Genomic DNA, 22352 nt, shown 5'->3' on the forward strand with positions numbered 1-22352 from the left:
AAAACAATAAATAAACATAAAAACAACAAATGTCTCACGTTTTGTGGTTGCCGCAAAATGTTGTACTGCTTGAAATTCCGTCTCCACCGTTGCTCGACACTGCGCGTATAGAGCAGGTAGTGCAACAATAGAAAAATAGTTGCGGGACGGCACTGTGTAGCGTTTGTCTAGGGTGTTGATCATTTTCCTAAATCCCTCGTTTTGCACGATGCTGATGGGAGCCATATCTTTGGTCAGGTGATAAGTAATAGCCTCCGTAATTTCTTTGTGCCTGCGGGAGTTTGACGGGTATAGGGAAGCGCTGTATAAGGTTCCCGTTATTGATGCTTGGGTGGTTGACCGGGACGGATTTTCTCCTGTCACTTTCTCATCATCCGTGACGTGTTCTCCGTTGTTTTTTCCCTGCCAATTTTAGCATCACACTGCACAGCTTCTGTATCACGTGGTATAAGGCTCCGCCCTTGTCATTTGTTGAGCAGGAAGAGTGAGCGCTTGTTTTCATGCAGATTATGTCCCGGATCAAAATGCGGTACAATCGTCGTCGTCTTTTTTTTTTTTTTTTTTTTTTAATCGTTGTCATTTGGAAATGAGCTCGCACATAAGTATGAATCGAGATCGCGATTTTCTAACGATTAATCGTGCAGCCCTACTGACCAGTATCGATAATCTATTAAATAACAGCACTGACTAACAGTAAAACTATAAATGGGATTTTTTCTGATGATGCACACTGTATAGGATTAATTATAGGTCATGCAACACGGGCACAAAAACCCCGGATGACAAAAACAGCGGACGACAGTGCAGCATCTTCAGCTGTGTCATTAGAAAGGGTGTAATATGCAAATAAGGTGGTCTGGGTGGGTTCAAATCCAGAGCACTCTATGCTTTATCATGAGCAGAGAGCCACTTAACCACACGCCCTTACACACTGGAGGGTAAAGGTCATGGTTCAGTGTGACTCTGCAAACAGCTGCCGATTGTTTCCCCCTAGAGTCCATTTATTGGCCCTAACGCCATATGGACTTCTTGGAAGACCTGACTAAACCCACTGCACACACGTAGCCTTTGGACACAGACAGTATTTCTACATATGCTCAGACATATTGTTCATGTAAACAAAGACATTTCCAGGCTCATAGGTACAACTTCTATGAGTCTAGCTAGATATGAGATGCATGAACATGCACGCATACAAAATGTAAATGAGGAACTGCATCCTGTATCTGCACATTCTGCACATTTGTTGCATCTCCAGACATCAGTCTTAATGCACAAGACAAACCTGCAAATATGGGAAAGACACATAACTCTGTATCAGTGGCAGGCTATATCGCTTGTGCCGGTGCCCTTATTTCCCCGAGGACAACTCCGGCAAGCCAATTGGAGCAGTTACACATGCCAACACTCTCATGCAGCCATTTAGCACACCCACCCAGTGGCTCTTTTCATCACCTTTACAGTCAGTAACTCTCACGAAGACGCAGACCACATGCACATGGCGTAAATTCACAGAAACAAAAGAGACACAAATGCAGACAAACTGTCTTATTTCGAATGATCACACAGAGACACAAACACACTCTTCCCCCACTTTAATCTTCAGGGCAGGCAGAATCTATGAGTGATTTATTTTAAACCTTTCCCTGGGGGTTTTACAGGATTGAGCCAGCACTGAACCTGATCACAGCACTCACTTTCTATGTCAGCAATTTGTGAATCCACCCCCTTAGTCTGAATTTGTCTGGGTGCGCATGTGTGTTTGCAAGCAAGCTAATGAGTGATAGAGAGAGGTGGGAAGCAAAGACATGGCGAGTGAGGGAGAGAGAGAGAGGGGGAGACACAGGAAGAACGAACTGGCACTGTGATGAGTGTGTACTGTAACTTAGCATACTGTCTGTACCACACACCCCCATGGTTTTGGGTGGTGAGTCACCCTCTGCACTTGCAAGCTTGCATCCAATCGTACATGCCTTTGATATGAAACACAATTTCTTTTTGCGTGTTTTTGGGTGTGTTTATCGAACCTCAAAGATGTGAAACGTGAACCTCGAATGTTCTGCACAAGCTAAGCTCTGGGACAACAAAGTCAAAGCGTGACACACCCTCAACAGTCGTGCTACCATCTCCCATTCACAGCCCCGTAGCTACTCAGTACCATCCAGATAACTGTGTCTAATTTCACTGGATACTACATTTCCATTTGAAAGGTGGTTAGTGCCTATTGAGCAGTGTTATCGTTGCTGTGCAGACAGAGACAGGCTCCCTCGCTCCTCCCAGCCTCAGACGGAGAAGCCATCGATTTGATTCAGTCTTAAAAGCCAGGTCAGCCTCAACAATGGTAGCTTATGGAAAAACCATTACCCCAGGTGAATTCTGAAACGTTAACCTACATGCATGTTTCCCATCACTCTCCTGCTTTCCCTGACTGTCCTACGAAACACCACAGATGGAGAAGAGACAGGAGAGGGAGCTCTGTGGGTTGCTCGTCAATGGAGTATTGCATGCTCCTCACTAGGTGAGTCATCCTGCCTTTCTTTACACTCCTTGTCCAAGGCCACCTACCTTACACCTCCACTGTAGCACAGCTGCTGCCAAGTTACTACGCCTGCTCATCCATTACACTACTCACAGCCTCTGACACTGAAGAAAAGTCACAGATGACTAATTTTATCAGCACAAATCGTGCTGCTACATCTAAAATGATATGTGGGGTTTGAAGCAGAGACCCATACCAGTTAGCTAGAATATCATTATCTTCTGACTTTCGCCTGTGTGAATAATGTAAGAACAGCATTTTGACTGTGCTTGGAGTGCTTTTCTATTGAGTCTAATATCTGTTCACTTTGGCTTACAAACAGAGCTGCCAACCAAGGAAAAGATGGGGTTTATTTGTCATTTCAGTTTGGTTAATTTTCCATATATTCATTATTCCAGGTGTCACAGGGCAAATGATAGGGTACACACTTTAGAGGCTCCCATTCAACTACAGCACTTAGTTGAATGCACTTAGTACTAGGGGTGCAACGATACACAAAATTCAAGGTTCGGTTCGATACTTTGGTGTCAGGGTTCAATATTTTTTCGATACAAAAAAAATGTTCATGCCTTTTTAATTTGTCATTTATTAAAATTATAAATATATATATATATATATATATTAACTCAGAAGTACAGTTTTTAAATTTAATGTTGCTGAAACAACAAAGTAATAAAAAATAAATAAATCTATCTGATCGAGAAATCACTCATCTTTGGAAAAGAGAGTTTATTACAGAGAAATAGCTCTTTCCAAAATAAAAGCTATACAATAGCTTCTTCTGGGCTATATTCTCAGCAGCATATTAAACATATCAGGTCCCCATAAGGAGATCATGTCGATCGAATCATGTGCTAACGGCTGTCAAAATGACTCGGGTAAAGTTTGTAGCATGCGTGCTAGTGATGGGATTTCCGGCTCTTTTTAGAGATCCGGCTCTTTCGGCTCGGCTCACTAAAAAGAGCCGGCTCTTTCGGCTCCGAACCGGCTCTTCAGGTTGTTTTGTTGCTTTAATTATTTAATCATTAACAATAATATAAAATTATGCAGAAAAGGAATTACTAATGTAAAAAGAGTGGTTTTATTTATATATGTTTATATATGGCCCCTAGAGACAAAGCACGTACAAACTCTAAAGCATATACAAACTCCAAAAAGCACGTACAAACTCCAAAACACATTTCTAGCGTTTACTGAACTTCCAAAACAGAGCTACCCAGATCACTTAAATTACACAATTGAAAGCATGTGTGTATTGTTTGTGTATTTATAGACAAGCACTCATATTTATTCAAATAATTAAAAAAAAAAAGTTTATTTACCTGTTACTACCACACACCAAATCCAGTTGTTGATACTTCCTGGCTTGTGTAGCCACTAGGTAACAAAAGCTCAACACTGCGCCCTAGAAACCTGGAGCACTTCTGTTGTCATTTGTACGTGTTTTGGAGTTTGTACGTGCTTCTGAGTTTTTACGTGTTTTGGAGTTTGTATGTGCTTCTGAGTTTTTACGTGTTTTGGAGTTTGTACGTGCTTCTGAGTTTTTACGTGTTTTGGAGTTTGTACGCGCTTCTGAGTTTTTACGTGTTTTGGAGTTTGTACGTGCTTTGTCTCTAAGGTCCACCATAAATATACTTTATTTATTCACTCCACATAAAATGTAATAAATAAATCATATAATACAAAAAACAACTATTTACATTTTAAACTTTTAACTATTTAAATTTTCAGCTTTTTCCTTTTAAACAAATTTAATGTGAAACAACACAAAACACTGCAAACCACAACACAATTAAATATAAATTAAAATATTAAAACAAAAAGAAGATGCATATTCTCTGTCATATGGGCCTGCATGATTTCTGAATCCTTTATCATCTGCAACTGAAAATAGCGGATGATTACTATACCTTTCTAATGTGACGTTGTTGTCCCTCACTCTCTTTCTCTCTGGCTCTGTTCCTGTGCTACTGCGAGTGTAACTAACGCCCCTCCCCCCCTCTGCCCAGCGCAAAGTACAGGCCGCGCATGCGGAGTTTAGCGGGAAAAAGGGCGAGAGAGAGGGTGAGAGAAAGAAAAAAAAAACAAACAAAAAAACTCACGGCTCCCAATAAGGAGCCGGATCGCGTCGTTCACTTCAAAGAGCCGGCTCTAAGAGCCATTTCGTTCGCGAACGACCCATCACTAATGCGTGCTTGTTGTTTTTGTCTGCTTCCACTTGTCTTTGCACTAGGATGATGTCGGAGTAAATGTGCAGTCATATTCGTTGTGTTCCCACTAGTGCTGTCAGCGTTAATCTCGTTGAAATGACGTTAACGCCACAACACGCCAAATCTCCGTTAACGAGCTACTGCGGATTGCCCCATGCGTGGGGCTGGACGGTCAACACGTTAACGAGCTAACTGCGCTAACGCACTAGTTCCCACCAATGTAATTGAGCATTGCGTGGCACATCAGACATACTGTTTTACTTTTGTCCATGACGCGCTTACCTTCAGGGTCATACTTCTGAATGAGGGTGGGGGAGGTTCAATTTGCCATGTTGCAACGAGAGCTTCTTCTGTCTCACTAGCTTACCCTGCACTCAGTAAATCTGCGTTCGACTACTCCGCCTAGGCTGCACTGTCAAGCGCAGATCCACTGAGCGCTCAACACAGACAGCATCGTCAGAAGGAAAGTTGATAAAATAAATTAAAAATTTTGTATTGTTCGATACATATGCCTACCGAACCGAAAGCACTGTATCGAACGGTTCAATATCGATACGAGTATCGTTGCACCCCTACTTAGTACATATAGTCACCAAACACTTTACTAGGTACCCCTTACTAGTACTTGGTTGGACGCCCTTTTGCCCCCAAACTCTGGAGGCTATTTGAGTACAGTGAACTTCTTGCCATGTTTCCAACCAACCATCAGAAGATGGGCACACTATAGTCATAAAGGAAGTGAAATGGTTATTAACAATGTTTAACACAATGTGTATTTAGAGATACACTAACATTCTACATCCCTTGGCTGTAATGAACGGTTATTCAGTTCAGTTCCATTTAATTTATATAGTACCAAATCACAAAAACTGTTTCCTCAAGGTGCTGTTGCCTACAATAATACACAGAAAACAGGGAAAACCCAACAGTTAGATGCCCCCTATGAGCAAGTGCTTTAGTGACATGTGGGAAGGAAAAAACCCCTTTTAACAGGAAGAAACCTCTGGTAGAACCAGGCTCAGGGACTGCTGCGACCAGTTAGGGTGAGGGGAGGATGACAGGCCAGAGATTAATAACAACGAATGAATAAATGCAGAGTGGTGTATCAACCATCATCAAAAAGAAAAGTTTTAAGCCTAATCTTAAAAGTAGAGAGGGTGTCTGTCTCCGGAAGCTTGCGCCACAGAAGAGGGGCCTGAAACATCTGCCTCCCACTCTAGTTTTAAATAGCCTAGAAACCACAAGTAAGCCAGTAGTCTGAGAGCGAAGAGCTCTATTGGGGTGATGTGGTACTACGAGGTCTTTAAGATAAGATGGGGCCTGACTATTCAAGACCTTGTATGTGATCAGAAGGATTTTGAGTTAGAGTCTGGGAGCCAGTGAAGAGACGCCAATAGTTTCTGTTGCCTTCCTATCAGCTCAAAACAGTCTGCCTGTTGTCCTCTGACCTCTGGCATCAACAAGGCATTTTCTCCCAGAGAACTGCCACTCATTGGATATTTTCTCTTATTCAGAGCATACTCTGTAAATCCTAGAGACGGTTGTGCGTGAAAATCCCAGTAGATCAGCAGTTTCTGAAATACTCAGACCAGCCAGACTGGCACCAACAGCCATCACATAAATTCACCTAAATCTTTCTTCTCCGCTCTGAAACTTCAGCAAGTCATCTTGACCATGTCTACACACCTAAGTGCACTGAGTTGCTGCCGCTGATTAGATATTAGGGTTAACAAGTGGATGAACCTAATGAAGTGGCCAGCAAGAGTATTTTAATCATTTTAATTATTAATTAAACTAAACATAGTACAAAAACAAGCAAAATGAGAGCCAAACAGATGAACTTCTGTAGCATAAATATACAGTATAATGTATTAAACCTGCTAATGGCAATGTTTTATAATGCTCAAACACAGCACGATGAGAGCTAAAAAACGTCATAACAGTTGTTTTTTCATATATGTTGTAATAACTCTTTGTTTCATTGGCACAAATAATAGCAGATAAATAAATAACGAAAAGTGAAATAAACAGAATATGCTTATATAAGCGTCTAATAGTAGGAGACAATGATGGCTGACATCATATGTATAGCTCCACTTGCAGTGAATTTTTGAGCATGATGAAAAGCATTAGCTGAGAAAAGTTCAATAAAAATACGCATTTTTAACATAAGCACAGGATAAACAAACATCATCATAATGAGCCAGCCGTTTTTGCTGTGGAATAATCGACTTACTAATGGTCGCCAGCAGAAAAACAAAACACATAACTGGAGACATCACAATGCTTCTGTATCAATAGGTGTATAGGAAAAACAATATAGGTATTGATAACATTCATGAACAGAAATGACTTTGGAAAAGTACCAAACATCCTATCCAAGTCCTATTTCCTGAATTATCCAATGCTTAATTTATTTGAATAAAAACAACAACAACAAAGGAACAGACATTACAGGCCATTAATATTTTACAATCATTAATGCTCGCTATGGAAGAACCAAAGGGTATGAGTAGTGATAAGGACATTAGGTCTAAGCCTGTTATATGAAATGTTCTATGCACTTGACTTCATTTCGCTGAATGTCTGACCAGCTGCATGGCCTTGCATGCTTCATGTCAGGGAGATGTATGTGTACCAATGTAAATAGGGTTAATATAGTGCAGGGGCACTGCTAATTGGGTTAGCAAAGATTCCATTACAGCTACCACACTGACAGAGCCAGCCTGCTATCGATCAAATGGGTGAATGAAGGGGACAAACAGCAGGTGCTTTAATTAAACAAGTCCAAGCACATGAAAAAAAACCCCACCAGACTGTATCCGCACACAAATGTGTCTCTTTACACTGAAACGAACTGCACCAGCTTAGTTGCAAAAGGGCAGCCGTATGTGGATATGTGTATATATATATACACACACACACGCACATATATATATATATATATATATATATATATATATATATATATTAAAAAATGGTGATGGTAGTTGCAAAAATGGTAGCAAATAACTAAATAAATATGGATTTGTGCATGTGTTTGCATGAAAAAGTGTGCGTGAGCGAGAGAAAGACAAACCGCATGGGACCTAAGCGCTCTTTCATGTGGAGGTGAATACATAAATAATAAAATTAAATCATCAAAAACAGCCCAAAATAGTCCCAGCCCTTCTTTCAATAATATACGCACCGTATTACATGTTCTACATTCACTGGAGTCACATTAGTCTGTATCAGTCCTGGCATTAAATTATCTATAAATTGAATTGTCAAAATGATGATTACTATTTTTTTTGTTAGCACTTGCTCAAAAATTAAAATGACCTAAAGATAGCAATAAGAGGCTTTCTGATTAGAAATGTCATTTTGCAATGAAATGTAAAAGAACTATTGTCAGTAATAGTTTATCTTCGGGCTTTGATGTGCTGCTTGCTTCCATAGCTACTCATTATCTGATGGTAGCTAGGTGCAATCTGCAAGGTGTCGGGGGAGCAGAGTACTAAATAAAGATATTTTCAAGGTTTTCAGACACCAAGAAATCTCAACCCCAGTTGTGTCACTTTACTTCCTCGCTTAGCACAATGTGCTGCCTCCTTAAATAGCTCAGAGTTTCTCTGAAGCCAGGCACTTGACTTAACACCAAGATAGGCAGATAGGGGAGCGTGCAGCAAAAAAGGAAAAAAGAAAAAGAGACGTCAGTGCACAAAAAACCACACCATCCCCGCTGTGACAGGCGCACAAACCCAACGCAAGATCTCAAGTTTCGTTTTGTGTGATCCTGCTATGTACTATGTGATAGGTGGATACATAAATTCTACCTTTTAGGTTTTGAATCGGATGTATGGACGCACTTGTGACAGGGTACTCATCTGGCCATGTGTCAAAAGTTTTTTTGGGCCATTATATTGCATGTTTGAAAACCTGAACTGACTTCAGGGAGAAAGTGCAAGTTAACGACTCTGATGTGAGCTCTTGTGTAAGGAGATACCTCTGAATCCTGAAAGTTGTGGAGTGCCGAAAACCATTATTTAAACGGATTAGCCCCCCTCTTGTTTATGTTTTGATTTTGCTGTGAACTATTCTTTAAAGCCAGAGGCAGCCTCTGGAGTGGAGTTCAGATGATGTGATCTCTCTTTCCACAAGCCACTCTTATTAAGCAGCCCCACTAAAAGCCTGAGGATTCTCTTACTAAACCAATCAATAAAGGATCTGTCTTGCCATGGTCCCCGGAGCCCTCGACTCCACCCTTCATTCTTCCTCCGGCTTTCACTGTCCCCCACAGGCTCACTCATTCATGGTAAGCACAGGTGTGCATGTGTGACAGATGTGGTACCCGATGTGCTGCTATCTAAAACCTCAGGAGGTGAAACGGGTGAAAATAGTCCTCTGAGGCGGAGCTGAGGAGCAAACTGCCTGTTAATGAATAAATAAACAGGGAAGTCAGCATGAATGCCCCATTGTCACCGTGTTCTCTGAGTGCAGAGGCTGATCTTCCATCGCTAACACCTGTGTGACTGTCAGAGGAATCAATAAACAGCTACTGTTGCAAAGGTGAACTCGCCCACCAGTGCACACTGTGCTCCCACTGTCTGCGTCTCTGACAGAAAGAGACTTACGGCGGAGGAACACCTCACATTCAAATTAACGCATAAGTGTGAGTCGCCAGTGAGAACAAACATATAACATACATGCATACGACATAAGTGGAAGTACAGAGACAGATGGCTGGTATAATAGCATCAAAACTAATGCATTTAATGGGAAGATATAGCTACACTCAAAAGACAATAAAGAACTTTTAGCTTGTTTCCTCTTGTACATTTTTTTGCTGACGTCCACTCACAAACAGATATTCATTGCAATCAATAAACACTTAAAAATGTCTCCAATAACTAACTCCATGTATGTTTGCTCGATGGTGTTAGCAAATGTGATTTATTTGCAGCCAAAGCCAATCTAGAGGTCTCTCGCACAGATGCCAGTATTAAGCTTAAGTAAAACACCTGATGCAACACATCTGTAACTATATAGACGATGGCTTTAGCTCAGCCTAAATCTGATCATGGAAAATGCATATGTAACACTCTTTTCTTGAACCAAGAGTAGGGAGTATTTCTTTTGTTATTTACAGCAGTACAAAACAAGAGGCATGCTAAAGAAGAGCATCCCATCCTCGCTAATGAGATCAAGAAGATATGCTCTGTTTGTGCAGATTAAACTTACAGTATAAACACTTCTCCACCCACAAGAAGTCAGAAACTCTAACTTTAAGAATGAAAAACTCTCCTCCCTCTTTTATCAGCATGGAAACAGGGTACTTGTTGTACTGTAGCTGTAAGGCTTTTTCAGTGTGGCCCTGAACATTCAGAGAAGCAACACTGCAGACAGCAGAACGCTGTCGGGAGTGCTGGAAAAAGGTCGAGCCAAGTCAAATTTCCTTAGGCAAATGAAACTAAAAAGATTCACTTTTTATTTAAAAATAGGAACTTTGCACACTTCGCACTTCGTGACTACACAAATGTCGCAAATGGTAAATCGCTTCACGCACAAAAAGGGGACATTTGTGCAAGACATCACATGCAATTTTAGGAGTCTCAAAGACTCATTTAGCGATCTGACTAATCATCTAGAAAAAAATCCACCTTCTCAAGTTGCACCTGTAATGCATCACAGAGTTATGAATTCTGTGGATTCACATTGTGCAAACTGAGCAACTGGTTTACGATGCACTCATTTTCCCGTCCCTTTTTCTAAAGATAAAAAAGGCTCAGTCACTCATGACTCAAGTACAAAGTAGGGCAAAAATGGCACCTACACACGTCTGGCACTCTGAAGAGAAAGGACTTTGGTGATGATTAGGATTGGGACAAACTATGTAACCCGATATAGCACTTCTTTCCATGTGATACAATGGTCTGGTCTACACCAGTGCCAAACTATTTTTTTAAACCATTAAGAGGTCCTGAGTGGATTCCCAAATGTAATTTTCTGGAATTACTACTTCATGAGTTCTTGTGGTGGAGCTTACCGAATGAAAGATGTTGAAGAAACTCACAGGGGACATTTCACAGACAGCTGGACAAAGTGACTCAGAGAGCTAATTAATTAAACAATATTAAAATTCACACCACAATACAATAAATCAAACAAAATTACCAGTTTTTACCTTTATGGTATTTTATTCTCCCTCATTTTCACAGATAGATTCGATCTACTGTAAATAACTGTCCTGCTACGTGACATGTATCAAATTGTACGGTTGCATTATCATATTATCGTTATTGTGGGTGATTTATCGTGTTTGTATTGAAACATGAGCTAGGTTATGAGTTAACTTGTGGTTCCCACAACGGTGATGAAAAGCGACTATGGGACAAAACCAACACATACGTGCATTTTGTTTGCCTTCATGCAACCCTACCAAAGAAATAATGGATCACATGCAGTGGCAATGCTGAGTATGAGTTAAAGGTGGAAGGAATATTTCCTCAAAGCATCATTTGACAACTATGCCTGCTGTTGAGACTTAAAGGGTTTCAGACTTTCTAAAACCGGCTAATAGGAAGTTTAATGCGAGAAGATTCATGTGTCTACTACAGTTTCCTCTGCCTAAATAAACTGACGTGTAAAAACTGCAGCATTTTATTACAGTAGATTCATTTTCTTCAGCTTTTCATCAAATTACTGGATGAGGTTGCTTACTTCAAGAAGTAATGCTGAATAAAATAAAGCCCAAAAGCTGGCTCCCTCCAGGGCTGTGTGCTCTCCCCCCCCCTGCTCTTCATCCTCTACACTGATGACTGCAGATCCACACAGCCCAACTGTCACCTGGTTAAATATGCTGACGACACAGTTCTCCTGTCACTGCTGTCAGGCCCCTCACAACACCACGGGGCCCACTCTTCAGGAGTTTGTAGAGTGGTGTGACAGCTCCAAACTTGAACTGAACGTGAGCAAAACAAAGAGATGGTGGTGACCTTCTCCAGTAGGCAGAGGGATCTGGCTGCTTCAGTCACCACCACCATCCACGGGAAACCAGTGGAGGTAGTTGAGGAGTACAAATACCTGGGAACCATATTTGACAACCTCCTGAACTTCTCTGCCAACACAGAGGAGATTCTCAGGAGGTGCCACCAACGGCTATACCTCCTTAGGAAACTCAACTCCTTTGGAATTCAGCACACCCATCATGATGACTTTTTACTATGCCTTCCTGGAAAGCATCAGCAAATCATTGGCCTGCCTGTCAGAACTCTGGCACAGGTTTTCAGCCAACAGGCCCTTAGACAGGCAGCCAAAACCATCAACGACCCCTCTCACATTCTTCACCTTGCATTTCAATGGCTCCCCTCTGGGCGACGCCTCCGCTGCATTTCCTGCAAGACTGAGAGGAGGAGAGCCACCTTTGTCCCCAAACCCACTCTGCTTTTTAACTCCAGCCGATAAGACCATTTCCCACACCCATAAACATAAACTACACTCTTCTTATACTACCGAAACTTTATTCACTTTTAGTCACTTACAGTTATTTATTCACCTTTCAGTCACTTTAATTTTAAAACTGTAATTTTAAAACTGTATATACTGTATATTCATTATTTCACTCTTATTGCCTGTTCTTATTGTGCTTATCTTCAACTTTATGCTGCTCTGTTGTTTGTTAATTGCCCCTTGGGGATAAATAAAGTCTTCTGATTCTGATTCAAGGTTCAAAAGAGGAGAATAACTTCTCTCAGGTCACGTTCAGCAGAAGAGGCTGTAGTACATTATTTACATGTAATAGTAAAGCTAAAATGTTCTAGGTACATTATTTTATGTCGTTTGGATTACAAGTGCATTAAAAATAGACATAATGGGGAGTTAAAAGCATAACTATGTAAATCACTGCCTTTTCTTTACTTTATTTATTGTTCGCGTTTGTTTTCAGGGACATTACGCTGTAGTGCCGCTGAGACATGAATCAATACTTACTGTATGAATTACCGTGCTCAGACTCTAATGGCAAGCTTTTGCCACGCTAAGCCTGAAATATATTTAGTGCACAGCGAGACAATGGACACTAAACATTCCATGCACTCGACAATTAGTCGGGAGGATCCTGCATAATTGTTAGTTAATTGCGTCAAGTGATGACTCAGGGGATGAGCCGTGGTAACCACTTCCGAGGCTTTTTTCATGGAAAATATGGTGAAAATGATGAAGGCCTAACGAAACTGTTTTTGTTTTGTTTTTTTAATTAGGCTAAGCGAATAGTAAGAGAAGTGCTGTGCAGTCACTGTATTGATCTGTGGTATGGTAATTTTATCTGATATAAATTTGTTAGAATGCACATTATATGTATCTATTGAATATGTTATCCTTGAATGGCCACTGCAATGCCATTTATTGCCTTATACAACAGAATTAATAATTTAGAGCATTTTATGCTGAGAGTAACTTTTGGTGCCCTTTGGTAACAGATCCGTGGCACTAATGCTGGGTGGCAGGCCAGTTTGAAGCCCTGCACTACAAGTCAAGGCTAGGGCACATCTGTCTGGCTGACTGGCCAATGTACAGCCCCTCGATCCCTGAGCTATTAGGCACACAGCTGACATGCTTGCATGTGTATGCACATGCACACTTTGAGGATTCATGGACCATTAACGCTGTGATCTGTAAAGTTACCATCACGTTTAACAAGCAAACCAAAAGCCACTGACAATGGCTTACATTTTCAAAGCTCTCAACAACTACGTGCTGCCGAGGGTCTCTGCCAGAGAGATTATAACGGAAAGACAAAAAAGGAAAATAAATAATAATAAAGAATCCTGATGGGAAAACTCTGCAGCAGCAACATGTAACCCACAAAGTAATCTGCTTTGTAAAGTCAGTTGTGTTGTTCCATTGCTACAAGCACAGTTTGCAACTGCAAAGTGTTGGTTTCACGAATCACTTCAGAGCGTGCAATGTATTTTGAATCTGGATGAGTCAGTATTGCTGCAGTTTGAAGAACAGGTTTGACATAGAGCTAACATTAGTTAGCTAATCAAGTTAGCAGTTTGGGATAAGTGTAATCAGCGTTCTTAGCGTTCTTAGCGTCAGTCTCACATTTGTCAGATTATGAGTCAACCCATTTCATGGATGTGCAACATGCACACAATGGTCACCGGCACACTCACAGCCATACACCAACATGTCGCCATGGTGTGGCTGTTAGCAAGTTCTTCACTGTGAGTGAGGAGGGCACAAACTTCACTTAAATTGCAGAGGAACACCACCTAACAACTAACCTAATGAGACACTTAAATCACCTTCACCTTTGTTTCTTATGAAAAAAAGTGCACAAAAATGAAAAGTTGATCTTTGATTCTGTATGCTGTCAGTTGTAGTTCTATTAAAGAAAATCAAAACTGACAAAAGTTAGCATTGGCAAATCACACTTAGAGAAAAAACAAACAAACCACAAAAGAGAGAAGTTGAAATTGGACACGAAAATTGCACTTGGTTCAAACATATTTTAAAAAAAGGAAGATTTGTGTGGCTTTTCTTCTAAACATTATCATTCTTACTTAAAGTCGTGGCAACATATCCCTCTTTTTATCATGTATGCATAACTGAATGGTAGTTTGCATGATTTAAAAAAAAAATCTTTTTAAAAGAGAGCATGATACTGTGAGTGGGATCAGAAGGATATCTGCTAAAAGCTAGCATGTAGGCACACATCAGTGTGTGGGGAAGATTATAAATGAAAGACTATAACTGTTGTATAATTGTTTGCATGAATATTATGAGTCAGTACGATTGTGCCAGAAGAAAAATAAATGACAGTGAATAGACACTTTACATCTGTGTCAGTGTGCAGAGCATTTATTTGAAACAGGGGGTAGTTTCTCTGAACAGAGAAGCTGTTGAGATTCTCAGTTTCTGATTGGCTCGCAGCCTTTTTTGGAAAGAAATCGTGTCTTCTGGCTATCTTTACGTTTCAGAGAGGATTTCAAACCAACCGCAGAAGAACTTAAAAATTCACTAAATTCAAGTTGTTCACCAAGAATAGCAACATTTTATACAAAGATGATTTTTCTCTTCCAGTACAGCCTTGCAGTATCTCTTTTCTAAGAATGCTAATTTACCCAGCTGGCTAGCAGTTACGTGAGCGTTTAGTGAGTTTAAGGTCATCCTTGTGCAACAAATCAGACTGATCTCACAGTGTGACAAAACAGCTTGACTTTATGAGCAAATGTATACGTGTACGAGTGACTAATACTACCTTTATGACACACTGACTGCATGTATATGACATAAAGCGCTGCAGTTCAATTCTTCTATAACATTTTAGGTTTGTAGTATTGAGAGGCTGTTGACAGACAGACATGATAGTGAGAAGTGTTTGTACTTTTTTAAACACCTCTGAATATAATACAGTCCTTTACATAATCATCTTTATGACATAAATTCTACTCAAACACAGTTTAACACTCGTAAAAATGAGACTTTATAAGAGAACAAATGCATTTGACTGCAAATAAATCAATAAATGTGTGTGTTGTAGAGAATAGCAGGGTATGTAATTATGACAAAATGCTAAAAAACGTGATTGTGGGTATTACATGTGAAGTATAGCTGTGCTGTGTGTGAGAACAGGTCTGATTTACGACCTAAGCAGCCACTCATAAATATTAGTCCTGAGGCACACGTCTGCATGTGTGTTTATAAAGGAGGGTGTAAATGTTTCATATGTCAAAGCGCAAGGAAAACGGAAAAAGAAGAGACGCTGTGGTGCAGGTGTGCAAGAGAACCAGTGAGACTCTTCCCCCCCCCCCCTTTTTATTTTTTTCCCATTTCTCTGAGATGAAGGTGGGAAGGGATGATGGGATGTAGGTTGGATGAAAGAAAAGGGAGGAGGAAAGAGCGCTCCAGTCCTGTCGCCTTGGGTGCATCAGCAGCAGGAATTGTTCTCTGCCCTGTGGGGGCCATCTGACTGTTCTGTCACCCTCAACAGAAGGCTGACTCTGCCTTAAAGTGCTCGGCCCCGCGCTCGCAGTTCGACAAGCTTGATGTTTAATACATACACAGGGAGAATATTGAAAATGCCTCAGGAGAAATGCAGCACACAGGCTGTAAGGGAGAGAGGGGATTTTTTTGGTCAGTTTGTAGAACAACCAAGAATAGTGGGGCTCCTGTACAAAGCATGCGTGGGCAGGCTGCAAAATATAATTGCTGAAGACTCGGACCAAAGCCGGAGCTCCGTAGCAAATTGGAAATCTATTACGTGCAAGAGTTAAGCACCTCTCAAAAACAAAGCACTTGTTTTGAGGGGGGTACTTCTTCATTGTGGTGATTGTGTAATGCACTGGCATATCTGCGGCAGGAAATATACGTCACATTCATGCATGATGCTTCAGTCGAAATAACAGGCCGTGAATTTAACACTTAAGCTGAAAAGCCTCTCCCTCGTCTGTAATCAGGGCGAGCATGGTGAAATTCAGGGCATCACTCCTCAATAAGGCAGGAGAACGGGCCTCAGGGGTGACCCTCCTGCTTAAGTCAACACAATGGGTGTAATGAGGTGAAATACACACACACACACACACACACACACACACACACACACACACACACACACACACACACAGAGGAGATGGGAACCCTTATTGCATAGTTAAGTGCGATTCATTCATCTACATGCACTGAGCCTGCTGCAGAAGTTCTGCTCACACCCACACATTTAGAAGCACAGCAAGAATTTCACTCTTATTTCAGGTTACTGAGTGAATCAGATGTTATGAAATGATGTCATTTCTAACTGGCGAGCTTATATTTAACACACCACGTGTCTTAACGGCCCGAACCTGTATTTTGAGTAAAAAGAAGAAGAAAAAAGGAGCCCAAATGCCACGACTGAATTGTGACAATCCAACTTTAAGCTGATCTGAAAAGCCACTGGTTCTTTTTGACAAGCCTGCATCTCCTCGGCACTTAATAGTCAGCGAGTTCATCAGTTCTGAGTCCATAATTAATCAGCCCGAGCGTGTGAGCAGGACTGGTGCCTTTCTCTTAACATCACGTACAGCAACCCACGCCCTCCGGGCCATCAGTGGATTAATGATAAGTGCCTTTGATAGGAGAGCCCCTCACAAAGGCTTTATTAATTAGCCTAACACCGACGCTGTGGCCGCAGTGTGCAACACGTCCCCGCTAATCAAAACTTTAAAGGGGCACGATCGACCTCCCAATCACCCGCACGACATCAAACCCCTGACGCCTGCGTGCATTAAGTTGCCGCTGAAAGTGCACCATTTCCAAATGAGGGGCAACTTTCATGCGTCGGTGAAGACGCAGTTATGCGCGCTTTACAAAGACGCCCGTGAATGATTGATCAGACAGGTGGGATCGAGTAGTGGCTACGGCATAAATCAGAGGTAAGGAGGGACACTATCCAAAACTGCCCAGATGTCGCCAAAGTGGAAGCAAAAATGAAATCGACGGAGACTAGATGCGTCGTACTCACTCGTCCCCGGTGCCTTAGAGGAGCATCCCGGTCTCTCACGGCCAGCTTTTCAGATGAGTTCTCCTGGGACAGCGCGCCTTGATCCTCACTATCATTCTTTGCAAGGCTCCAGCCTCCTCACAGCCTCCCTTTACTCTTCTTCTTTGGCATTACAAAAGAAAAAAAAATACAACGAAGAAAATCAAACCCTTTGCATGCCAAATAAAATTCTCCTTCAGGTGTTGTTTCGGGGTTGCTCTCGTCCGTCTCTCGGTGTGCAGGGCAGAAGTGACAGAAGCGGATTCCTATTTGAGGGGATGCTGACGCGCAACCGGAGGGGCTCGCCTCCTGTCTTTTTCATCTGGCTCCATCAGCAGCCCTCGGTTAGGCAGCACCATGTGACTGAAAATAGCGTCAAACACACGCGATGGCACGCTTACTTCCTGTTACCGCACTTCAAAATAAAACACTATATCTATAGTTTTGGTAAAAGGAAACTGAAGAAGAATCCCATTAATAGTAAAGTAGAGATCACCAAAAGATAGTAGATTAAATTTGATTTCATCTCGCAAAATAAATAAATAAATTAAATTAGACAGGTTTATTTCGAATATTTAAAAGAATAAAGTATAGTTGACATTTATGAACATTGATCAAAGCTAATATCCGACATATTAATTCAAATAAAAAGCAAAGTAAACAATGCTTTTATTTGCATATAAAATATTATTTATATCCATTCCCAGCTACGTGTTAAGTTTGCAACAGCGAATACCAAAAACATGAATCCCATGTTTGAACTGGCAAAAAAATATAGTAAAAAGCAAAAAAAGCAAAAAAAAAAAAAAAAAAAAAAAAAAATAGAAAGAAAGAAAATAGTGATGGAAAGTATGCCTCTAGTGCTGTTGTCCTTTTAAAATGCCACAAACACTGTCTTTCTCATATCAGATCATTAATAAATATTAATGTAGAATTAAAGCCTGTACTAAGGAACAGTTGTTTTTAATACCACACAACAGAGAGGCCTGTATAGGCTCAACCTTGGCCGAAATAGTTTAAAATTAAGGACAAGATTTGACATGGTCATCTGGGGATTTTGCATGTTTTTCTCTTTATAATGTCTTTTTAGTTCCTTCTTCATCTTTTTTTTGTCTTAAATTGGTCTGAATTGATTGTGGGGCTGATATATCTCTCTCTAGCAATATCTGCTGTTGATTTAGTATAAACTCAAGCTGATTTCTTCTCTGTTTAGGAAAACTTTGTGATTTCCCCTGAAGTCTAACCAGCACGAAATATATTACTTTTATTTTGAAGGGGTTCCTCTTCACCTCTTTTCCGGCTTCAATCTCTATTGACGCACCTGTGAAGGCACCCATTCAATTAAGACTGACCTCACAGAGAGTGCCTCCAAGCGACCGCAGTTAGAGTAACACCGACTTCTCAAAAAATTATCCTGAGGAGAAATATTTCCAAGTATTGTCAGTTATTGACATGTTCCTTATAGTAGCCTCTGTATTCCTTGTTTATCGAGTTCTGAACTTTTTTTTTAATGGCAAACAAAGAAAAGGAAATAAAAATCAGATGAGACTGCGCCCCCATCGTCACATGCACTGTATAACGTTAAACTTTTATGAGCATAGCCTAAATAAAGAAAACATTCATATGCGTGTTGGAAAGCCGACGGTGGCTGTAATTTGAAGCTGTGTAAGCTAGTTCGTGTTGACAAATCTCCCACAGAGCTGAAGGGAGCAGCTCATTTCGCGTTTGATATAAAGTTAGGTTGTAATGTATTTCAGTTGCGCCACTACAAAAATATCCGGTGTTGTTTTTGTTAACCCCCCGTAGCTGACATATTCATTTCTGCCTGAATAATGACATCATTTGCGAACCTTTGGTGTGAGCAAACTACTGTTGCAAGAACAATAATTTGGGGGAAATCAAGTCTTTCAGGCTGCTGTAAGTATATGGATTCAATTTCTTTTGCTCTCATGTCTCAGAAATGATGAATTGGCCCTTTGATAAAAGTGAAAGAGACTTCTGTTGAGTGCTGCAGGACAAAATCCTCACTGGTGTGTTTGAGCGCCAAAAACGTGTGAGAAGAGAATCAGTGAGGGAAAAAGAGGGAGAGAAAGAGAAGAAAGAGAAGTAAAAGCGACAGGCTAAGACGCTTTTTCAAAGACAGACAGGCCTTGTCCTTTTGAGATCTTTTCCTATTGTTGTCCACTGTGGGCCAGACTCTTGGGTCTCCTCCACAATGCAGGTCCCCTCAGAGCAGTGCACCACTGGCTCTCCTGTCACTTCACATTAGTGTCCTCATGGAGAACAGCAGCCCCGGAGGGCCACACTTGTCATGAAAGAAGTACTCTGGATACACACCCACCCACTCACACACACACACACACACACACACACACACACACACACACACACACACACACACACACACACACATTATGCAGACTGTGAAGATAGGAGGTGTCAGGCAAAATGAGAACACAAGGAGAACCTCCATCAAGGCTTCCAACAGAACTTTAACAGTGACCTTATTTCAGCCTCGTGCTTGCCTCTCTGTCTCATTCTCTCCCACCCAACCAGCAACCCAAATAGACACAAGCACAGATTTATGGCACACGTTCAGAAGCCGTGTTCTCATGAGAAATGCGACCTAGGAATAAATAAGCTTTACGTATGTCTTGCACTTACAGGTTTGATGTGTAACAGTGAAACATGCCATCTGCTACAGGCAAACAGAGCAATCACTCACACGGAACCAAGAAAACACCTTTATTCAATGAAATATGACAAGATAAATACGATTTAGAATATACTATTTAGAATTTGGCATAAAAATGTGAAAGTAACCACCCCTCCGCCCAAAAAAACAAAAAACCCCCAAAACAAAACAGCATCACTTGAATGTTAAGCTTGAACAGTATTTCATTAACTGCAATTACTGTCATTCTTCTATTATAATTTATTTGATTGTCTTTAAATAACTTCTAGCTGTTAGTTTACCTGAACCAGGCGGATCTTGAGTACATAAGCGAGCACACCATGACAGCTGTTGAAGGTGGTGTGATTTGGGGAAAAATATAAGGCTGACAGTCTTACGCCTGGAAGAATACATTGGCAAAAAATATTTTCATATTTTAGCGATTTGATTTTAATTATTTATTGCCATCGTCACAAATTTTCAATAAAAAGTAATTCATAGTCCAGCTGTATAACATGTAGTAAATGCTCACCTGCTGAGATTATGTAACACGATGCGCCATTGCTTATCTCTCTGAAATAAAAGTACCGGAGCATACGCAAACTGTAAGTCATCACTCTATTGGGAAACAGGGGCATGTGGATTGCCAGAACGTTTACTCGAGTTTCAGCTTTTCAGTTTTTCTTTTCTTTTTTCTTTTTCTTTTTTCCATGCCTGATTCGTGCCTGCTCGTCGGCTTCCTCAAATACCCCGAGGTTATTTTTGGCGATGGGAGGGAGGAGCTCCTCCTGGGCCGGCTGGACGCAAGAGGGCAGGGCGGCGCACGGAGGAGGAGAGAGGAGAGGAACAGTACTTTAAAGGGAAAGAGCGCAGGAGTGTGTGATGAAATGAGATGTGAAGTGTTCCCTCACTCAGAGCCTGCAGACACGTAAAAGATTTAAGAAGCTAGTGAGGGGAGAGGTGGGACCTGCCTTCGTGCGCTCCTGCAGAGGGAGAGGTAAACTGACAGACTTGCTGCTAAGATCCTCTCTCTTTTAAATTATACCGACCACTGGTTGCCTAAAAGGCAAGTGGAGATTCACACTAAAGGTCTGGGGAAGCAGGGCAAGGGTGTTTTGGAGAACGGGGGGCAAAAGATGCATGTAAAGTGAAAACAGACTCGAAGTTGTGCGTAAATAAACTAAGCCAATTACATCACGGAATTAAAAACATCTTTAAACTGAACCCCTAAGATTTAGGGAACACACAGGAGCTTAAATAACTTTAATTATTAGTGAAGAAGCTGTCAAGAGCACCAGTACGATGGTTTATTAAATATGAAAAGAGACGCCTTGACGCAAATAGTAGAAAATTATGTTTAGTGTGATGTAGGTCTTTGTTGAAACTTGCCAGGGTGTGTGTCGACATACAGCCACGAGATGGAGCCAGTTCTCCATCAACTGCAACCTCACAGATAGCAGCAGTGTAACCTGGTATCCGTCCTGACGCTCTACGAGTTTCTCTAGCGTCATTAATTCACAAATAATACGAAATTCTAAAAACACAAGTGCACTTCTTGACAATTTCCACTGCCCAAATGAGATTAATCTCCATTTATGCAAATCTAACTGGCTCATTTCTTTTTAATTAGTCCAACAGGGACAGAGTTTTATTTGCCACGATAATAAACTAACCTGTGTTAAAATATTTCGACTTATAAAGCGCGAAATTTATCGACTGCCACAGTCACAAACCAGTTGACGCCCTCAGTCAGCCCTGTCTCAGCCTCGGTTTTACTACCCCACCACCGCGACCACCTCCCACCCCCTCCTCCTTTTTTTTCTTTTCTTTCTTTCTTTTTTTTTTTTTACACACCGGCTCGCAACCACCCTCCCAGTCAGTCACCTCAAGTGCGGCCGAGCGGCTGGAGCGGAGGCAAACAATCACATCCAGAGCATCCGGAGCGACTCTCGTCTAACGTGTTTTGGGCTCAAGTAAAAGAGACCGGGGTGGAAGAGAAGAATGGGACGCCGGTGCTTGGATCAACACTGAGTCCTGCCGGCATACCGAGAGCTCCTCTGACTTTTTCTTTTTCTTTTTCCCCCTCCCAGAGTCACCGTGTTTTCACCGCTGACACAATGGGCTGCTGCAGCGGACGATGCACTCTCATCTTTATTTGCACTTTACAGCTGGTGAGTTGTTCCACACTTCTGCACTTTTTAGCTGTTAGAAGTTGTATTCTACGAGGAAGCCACTGCGTGTTTGACAAAGGAATTACTTTCCAATACAGTGTCTGTTTTTACATGGGCAGGAGCTCGGCTTCTGTTGGAGGATGCTGAAAACTGATGAGGACATGTTAAAAATATATATATATATATATATATATATATATATATATATATATATATATATTAATCTTTAACTAGGCACTAAGGATCCTACTTA

The 22352-nt window shown here is 41.2% G+C and overlaps 2 protein-coding genes across 5 annotated transcripts in view; one reads left to right on the forward strand and one right to left on the reverse strand.

Annotated features, from left to right (window-relative positions):
• The window catches only part of LOC102797073 (uncharacterized), a 47216-nt gene extending 29641 nt beyond the window's left edge, over window positions 1-17575 (reverse strand). For both annotated transcript variants that reach the window (XM_006796345.3, XM_006796343.3), the window contains exon 1: window positions 17237-17575. The gene's annotated coding sequence lies outside the window, so the exon portion shown is untranslated. The remainder of the gene's footprint in view (window positions 1-17236) is intronic.
• Window positions 17576-21703: 4128 nt separating this feature from the next.
• The window catches only part of nkain4 (sodium/potassium transporting ATPase interacting 4), a 52116-nt gene continuing 51467 nt past the window's right edge, over window positions 21704-22352 (forward strand). Inside the window, exon 1 of one of the 3 annotated variants that reach the window (XM_006796348.3) lies at window positions 21704-22099. In XM_006796348.3, coding sequence (XP_006796411.1) covers window positions 22046-22099 — 54 coding nt within the window. In that variant the 5' untranslated portion in view covers window positions 21704-22045. The remainder of the gene's footprint in view (window positions 22100-22352) is intronic. The other 2 variants (XM_006796349.3, XM_006796347.3) reach the window with 2 other exon arrangements.

The sequence above is a fragment of the Neolamprologus brichardi genome, chromosome 20, assembly GCF_056152115.1.
Source record: "Neolamprologus brichardi isolate AB-2024 chromosome 20, ASM5615211v1, whole genome shotgun sequence".
Classification (NCBI taxonomy): Eukaryota; Metazoa; Chordata; class Actinopteri; order Cichliformes; family Cichlidae; genus Neolamprologus; species Neolamprologus brichardi.